At 47.8% G+C, this 7,534-nt stretch overlaps 1 protein-coding gene across 1 annotated transcript; it reads left to right on the forward strand.

The window, feature by feature from the left end:
* Positions 1-861: 861 nt before the first annotated feature.
* Positions 862-7,312, forward strand: CENPA (centromere protein A). The gene is made up of 5 exons (XM_045979437.1): positions 862-1,135; positions 4,497-4,606; positions 5,105-5,182; positions 5,477-5,628; positions 5,989-7,312. Exons 1-4 carry the CDS (start codon positions 1,042-1,044, stop codon positions 5,609-5,611), a joined length of 417 nt encoding a protein of 138 aa, XP_045835393.1. The 5' UTR covers positions 862-1,041; the 3' UTR covers positions 5,612-5,628; positions 5,989-7,312.
* The last annotated feature ends 222 nt before the right edge of the window (positions 7,313-7,534 follow it).

Genomic DNA, 7,534 nt, shown 5'->3' on the forward strand with positions numbered 1-7,534 from the left:
CCTTTGAGTGTATACCCAGAAGTGGAATTGCTGGGTCGTACGGTAATTCTACATTTAATTTTTTTGGTTAATCAACATACTATTTTCCACTCCGGCTGCACCAGGGAACAAGGGTTCCGTGAAATCATTGATTTTGTAATGACGTTTTCCCTGATTACGATACATGTTAACTGGAAAACACTTAGAAAATACAAGGAAACAAAGTGTAGAAAATAAAAATCTTTATTCTAACTACCGAGATATACAGTTGGCCGGAATGCGTGTTATCTCCACCATGAAGGGAAGGAGTCATTTCCCCTAGGAGGATTCTACTGCAGTGAGGGAGAGTGTGAGCCAGGACATCGTCAGATCCTGGCTGTCCCGCCACCCGGTCATCAGTAACGTTCACTCAGTGAAACTGGCTTCTGAGCCATATTCGTGGGGTGTTCCTGGGGAGGCCACGGGGGCAACATGAGCTTGTCCCTTTCTTTCTTGGTCTGTCTCGTCTTTAAAAACCACTTCAGGGTGATAGGACCAACACAAAATGTTTGAACAAAGTTATTTCTCTTCAGGTACGCATTCTACAAACGCAGCAACTACATCTCCAGAAGAGAGCTTTCTTTCCCAATCACAGGGATCCCGAAGACGGAGCTCGGATCCCTCAAAACTGCGCACCCGCACCAGCCGAGCAGAAGTTCCCGCCTTCTTTCATTTCTCCAGGTTCTCATTGGCTGATTCCTCCCGTCGATCCGTTACGTCCTCACTGGACGCGCGCCGCTCGCCTTTCGACCTGTGCTCCCATTGGCCCTCCCTGCCGTCGCTCTGCGCCAGGGGCGTTCCAGAGCCAGCCACTGGGAGTCGCTGAATTCGGGTTTTAAAAAACGCCGCCAGTGAGCTGGCAGTGCAGGCCCTTGGAACCGAGGCCTCGCGGGGGGTGCCGAACACTCACCCGGTCGGGGCACGCGGCCAGGACGTTCCCGGCTTCTCCCCGGACGCCAGCCTCTGTCCCCCGACCCCGAAGGCAGAGAAGGAGCCGCCGGGCCGCCACCTTCCGCGCCCGCCATGGGCCCGCGCCGCCGGAGCCGCAAGCCCGAAGCCCCGAGGCGGCGCACCGCGAGCCCGGCCCCGGGCCCCTCTCGTCCGGCCCCCTCCTTAGGTAACCGGCCGCAGCCCCTTGCCCTCGAGCCGGCCTCCCTGCAGCCTGGCTGTGAGGTGGGCACGGCCGGATTCGCGTGCCCATTTCACAGACCGGAAAACCGAGCTCGCGTGCCGAGAGGGTGTCCGAATCTCCCGACTTCCGGCTGGCGCTTCCCTGCGGCCGGGCAAAGCCCTGCTGCGGGTCGCACCTGCTCGGGCCTGGCCCCGAGTTCCAGACCCCGCAAGGGAGTGGGGAAAGCGAGCAGGAGGAGAAAGGATGGCGCATGCGGCCTGGCTCCCAATACTCATTCTTGCTACTGCTCGCATTTATTGAGTACTTGCCACTAAGCAGGCATTGTGTTCGACTCCTTCCGCGAATTAGCTCAACTTTACATTGTGCCCATTTTACAGATGAGAAAACTGATGCGCCGACAGGCCGGGTAACTTGAACAAGGTCACACAGCTTGCTCCAGCAGACAGGATTTTTAAGTGTGCTTTTTTAAGTTGCAAAATTATTGGCTGCTTTTTGTGACAATTTCAAACAATTCTGCTTTTAGGTGTCCTTATGGGGGGGGGGGGGGCAATGTATGTGTTTCTTAAGTGAATGGCATTGTTGGGCCTTCAGTAGAGTGCTCTCACTTTGTTGCCTTCCTGAGGTTTGGGACCACAAAAGAAGACGGGTCTGTGGTCCTCAGTTTCTGCACTGTGGTCTGGTGGATGGGAGACCCACCCGGGGCAAGAACTGCCCCTTGTGGCAACAACTGTTTTACCTGTCTCCTGCTACATAGTTAAGAGCAGGGTGAAAAAAGTGTATTACGGGTTATTTTCTTTCCTGAACCTTAACCTTTGCACCCAGCCAACTTACCGAATTCTCTTGCTAATTCTATTGTTCAGTTGCTTCCATCGAAATGATTAAGTAGGTTATTGTTTGCAAATAAGGACTTTTTTTTTTTTAAGATTTTATTTATTTATTTGACAGAGATAACAAGTAGGCAGAGAGGCAGGCAGGGAGAGGGAGAAGCAGGCGCCCCACTGAGCAGAGAGCCCGATGCGGGGCTGGATCCCAGGACCCTGGAATCATGACCTGAGCCGAAGTCCAACTTTTAACAGATTGAGCCACCAGGCGCCCTAATAAATAAATCTTTAAAAAATAAATAAATAAAATGTAAGTGGACCACCTCTCTGTCTTCCTTAAAACTCTCCCATAGTTTCCTGTTAACTTTGGGATTAAATCCCAACTCTGTATCCTGACACTGCAAGACCCAGTGATTAAATATCTAACCCCCGTTCTTTCCCATGATCTCTCCCCAGAGTTGGTTACTTTTCACAACCCCTGGTTCCAGGACCCAGATGTCAGGTCTTCTCTTACACCTCTGAGGTTATTACGCGTATTTCTCTCAAAGTCTTTTTTTCTTGCTAACTCAGATTCCTCCAGTATTGGTTATTTTGTTTGTGGAGTCTGTTTCCTTCCATACAGGGTGTTGCCCTTCTCACGTTGGTAAGATTGGTTGTGTTCATTCATTTTCTGCGACGGCTGCGTCTGTCTATTAAAGGCTGCCTCCAAGGGAGTGTGGATTGCCAAACAGTAGTGGGGGGCAGCAGACACCAGTAGCCTGACTCCTGAGTGTGAGGCCTCCCTGTTTCTCGGGTCCCTATTCCCCTCTGAGAGAGACCGTCTCCAATGCCAGCTGCGTGGCACGGGCATCTCTGGACTGCCTCGCTTTCCCCATTTGCTCATGCAGCTCTCCTAACACTTTGTAATTAGGTCACTATTAAATCCCTCCCAGGGATTTACTACTTGGTGTGGCTTCTCTTTCCTCTGCTGGACCTTAAGTAACATTTCTGGAGCTAATTTTCTCCTTCAGAATGTTAGTTTGGGGGATTCCAGCGTGGCTCAGACAGTTGGGCATCTGCCATCAGCTCAGGTCATGATCTCGAGTTTGGGCTACCTGCTCAGTGGGGAGCCTGCTTCTCCCTCTCCCCCTGCCTGCCGCTCCTCCAGCTTGTGCTCTCCCTCTGTCTCTCTCTCTCTCTGTCAAATAAATAAGGAAAAAAACTTATTTTAAAAAAAATGTTAGTTTTCATGGATGTTTTTATTCTTTGTTCAGCTTAGGAGTGGTTTAGTGTTTTTTTGTTGGTCCTTGATTTTATTTATCTAACAATCATACTGTTTTTTGTTTTTCGCTTTTTCATTATTTTATTATCTTGAACATTTGGTAATCTTCTTTTGGTTTATTTTAGTACTTCTCTTCCTAAGACTTGAGGTGAATACTGAGCTCAGCTGCCTTTTCAAGCTTTTGGGTTTTTAACGGAGAATTAATCTTGAACCTGCACATTTTCCTCTAGTACTATTTAGCTGTATCTCATAAGTTTTGAGATGTAGACTTTTTTTTTTAAGATTTTATTTATTTATTTGACAGAGAGAGATCACAAGTAGGCAGAGAGGCAGGCAGAGAGAAGGGAGGAAGCAGGCTCCCTGCTGAGCAGAGAGCCCAATGCGGGGCTCTATCCCAGGACCCTGGGATCATGACCTGAGCCAAAGGCAGGGGTTTTAACCACTGAGCCACCCTGGCACCCCGAGATGTAGACTTTTGATTTACTTCTAAATAGTCTAATGTCAATTAAGTTTCTTCTTCAATACAAGAGTTCTAAGTTTTGTTTTTGTTTCTTTGTGGGTTTTGTTTTTATTTTTTATTTTTGTGTTTTTAATTTCAAATCAGAATTTCACTTTTTTGACCTCTACTTTTGGGAATATTTTTAAGATTTTTTTTTTCTTTTTTGTTGTTGGAACTGGTCTTTGAGCCAAAAGCTCTGACTCCATAGCCCAGTGGCCCAACATTGGCACTGAGTTGTGCCACGTTCAAGGTCCCTCCTTGGCCACAAAAAAGCTCTGGCCAATTGTCTTCACTTCTTTGGGTCTCAGGATAACAAAGACAGGGAATTGTGCTAGAGAACCTCTCAGATTCCTTCCAGCTCAAAAATAAAATAAAATAAAATAACTGAGTTTCTAATCTAGATGGGAAAGAGTAAAGAGGCCCGAAGTACTGCAGGGCTCAGAGGAGGAAGGTGACCTATCAGTTTGGAAGTGACTGGGAATCAGGAAAGGCTTCATGGAAGAGTTGGCATTTAAAATAATACCCTCAAAGGATCATTACTGAGGATAGGATCCTCAGAGGACCACTCATTCATTTAGCAAATATTTATGTAGCCTCTCTCCACTGTTCTCCAATTGCTGAAGATAATCATGGTAAATGATAGACCAAAATCCCTGCTTCCGTGGAGCGAATGGTAGCCTGGCCGTCTGACAGTTGGCCTGTGTCAGCCACGCTGAGAGGCTCAGCTACTGACACTCTCCTTGCCGACCTAACTCTTCTCCTCAGGCGCTTCCTCCCGTCAGCGTGGTCCCCGGAGATCCCGGATTCTGAAGGAAATTCGAATGCTTCAGAAGAGCACGGGCCTGCTGATAAGGAAGAGCCCCTTTGGCCGCCTGGTGAGCTCCGCCACCCCCCCTGCTGCCTCCTTCCTTTAACTCTCCTTAGTAGTGGGACCCTGTCATCTCTTGTCTGAATGGCTAAGGGAACCTCTTCTCTAACCTGGCAGAGGACTCGTCATTTTTGGAAAACATGAGCCCACCAAGGGTGCCTTCCGGTTCTTTATGGAATTAGTTTCTAACCCCCACCCACCTCTGAAACTGTGCTCTTTGGTTATAGAAATGGGGACTCCTTCATCCATCGCTGCTTGACCCCTCTTCCTACCCCAGGAGTTCCCTCCTCCTCTCCCCACTACCTGCAGGAGACATGCCAATTCCGCAGCTCCCAGGAGTTGACACCAGCTGCTAGTTAGGTCCTAAGATTAAGGGCCACAGAGGTATCACAGAAGTGAAGATTCACAGAAACTCATGGAGAAAATCTTCCCCTTGAATCTCTCTCTTACTGTCTATTCCTCCCCACTCCCCTTCTCCCTTGCTCCCCATCCCTCTCCTTCACAGGCAAGAGAGATATGCATTAAATTCACTCGCGGGGTAGACTTCTCTTGGCAAGCCCAGGCCCTGTTGGCCCTACAAGAGGTAAGAAGTGGGTTCACTTTGGTGGGGACAGGAGAAAGGCATTCTGGAATTCCACGGAGCTGACTGGGACGTGCCACACGCTGACTCTTGCCTCCTTAAAGACACCATCAAGGAACGCCTGGGGTTTGGAGGCCAGATCTTTCTGTGGTGATAGCAGAATTCCCAGGCACGGTCCACTTCGTTCTGTGGGCAGCCTTTCAGACAGAGCTGGGAGCCCTCAGAGAACAAGGGCAGTGGGGCTCTGAGAACGAAGCAGCCCACGCCCCATCGCATCCCGTTTCTCTCTGCCCCCAGGCCGCAGAAGCGTTTCTAGTTCATCTCTTTGAGGACGCCTATCTCCTGTCCTTACACGCCGGCCGGGTCACTCTCTTCCCGAAGGACGTGCAGCTGGCCAGAAGGATCCGAGGCATTCAGGAAGGGCTTGGCTGAGCCCTTGCCTCATCTCTGTAAGCCTTGCCTGCCCACTGCAGAGAGAGCGGCCTCTGGGGAAGAAGCCCCCGCCCAGCCTCTCATCACGGGGACGGGAATTTCTCTGAAGAAGTTGCCATCCTTGGTCCCTTGCTGTCTCACCTTCCCTTTGTTCTCTAGGAAAGGTTTGACTTGGTTTTAGCTTGAATGCTTGGGATTCTATGGCTCCTGCCCTTTTGTACAATGTTAAATAAAAATATCTATCTATTTAATGTCCAGGCAACACGGGTCTGTTAGAATTCAGCCTCTGTTTTACAAGCACCAGGTGATTCATTTCGATTAAGAAAAGTTTGGCTGTTGAAAATGTCTTGGTAGTAAATGTGATACCTGACTTTCAGGGATGACACCAGGGCCTCTGTCCGGAGCCAGGAACAGATCTGCGGAGGGCAAGGAGGTGTCTACTCGCTGTCCCTGAGCAGAGCGCATGTCGTTTTTGTAATCGATTCTTTTAAGGAGGACAAGACTGCATGGCTTTCCTCTGGAACAGAGGTAATAGATGAGAAAATCAACAGCATTCCAAAGGACTGAGAATTCTTTTTAGATAATGAGACTCCAAGGTTCGCTTCCATTTGCAAATGATTCACATGACTGCTGAATGATTTTGAAGACCTCAGACTTTCTAGGCTATGGAAAAAAAGATATTTACCTATTATTTTAGGTCTTCCTGTACCATTTACATTTCTTGCCATATGTATATTTACTTTTCTTTAAAACATAAGGGGAAAATATAAAAGGCGACCACTTGAGTCAGTTGCACGAAGAGCCCAGCACATCCACGCATGAATCCGTCCCTCGGTTAACCTCACCCGGAGCGGGGCAGCAAGGGACGCGTGGGCCATGCCTGCCAACAACTGGGGAGCTTTTTAAAAACTCAACTGGGGTTAAAATAGAAAGTCTTAAGTCCTGTCATTCTGATTCCTTTGAGTAAATTCCTGTCAAACTCATTCAGAAATTCTAAATTCCGACTTGCAGAATTTATTTTGTTCTTCTTTGTAAATCATAGATGACATATCATGATTTATACTTTAGAATTTTTCATCTCAGGATTTTAAAGTGCCTTCTCAAAGTTTTTACGGGTGTCTTTATCACTTCTGTGTGGAAAGATAATAAAATTAATTCTTTAATGAAAAAACTGTAAAGCAAAGTCACAGTTACCACATACGGAGATGCTACATTTTTTCTGAGTTACTGTTCATTTCAACATTTGTACACGCGGGACAAGCAGCCTCCGTTTAAACAAGAGAATGGAGGGATGTGTTTCGGGCTCCAGCAGAGTGTGAGCGGATGAAAGCCTTACACTTCTGTCGCAACTGAAAGCAGTTAAAGAGATTTCCAGAGAAATGGAAAGGGCCACCGGAAGACTTTTGGACTTTGCGTGTGATGGAAATGGTTAGCAAGGGTGGACCCCTGACAGTGATGTGTGGGGCGACCAAGGTCGGAGAAGAACTGAAGGGAAGGACCCAGTTCTGTTGTTGGATAAATTTTAACCCTTTGGAAAAACCTCTTCCTGTTTAACATCAAGTCCTATTTATACAGACATTCGAATAAAGTGTATCTACTGATGAATATATTTAAAGTCCTTGTCAGAGTATTATTTAGCAGAAGATTATAGTCTGCCTTTGGGCACCTGGGTAGCTCAGTGGGTTAAGCGTCTGCCTTTGGCTCAGGTCATGATCTCAGCGTCCTGGGCTTGAGTCCCGGGATTGAGTCCCGTCTCCCTTTCTCCACTCCCCACTTGTGTTCTTTCTCACTATCTCTCTTAGATAAATAAATAAAATCTTTGAGAAAAAAAAAGATTAGAGGTTGCCAAGTCTGCATTTAGTTTGTTTTAAATTAACACCTTGGGTCGCCTGGGTGGCTCAGTGGGTTAAAGCCTCTGCCGTC

The sequence above is a fragment of the Meles meles genome, chromosome 15 (genome assembly GCF_922984935.1).
Source record: "Meles meles chromosome 15, mMelMel3.1 paternal haplotype, whole genome shotgun sequence".
Taxonomy (NCBI): Eukaryota; Metazoa; Chordata; class Mammalia; order Carnivora; family Mustelidae; genus Meles; species Meles meles.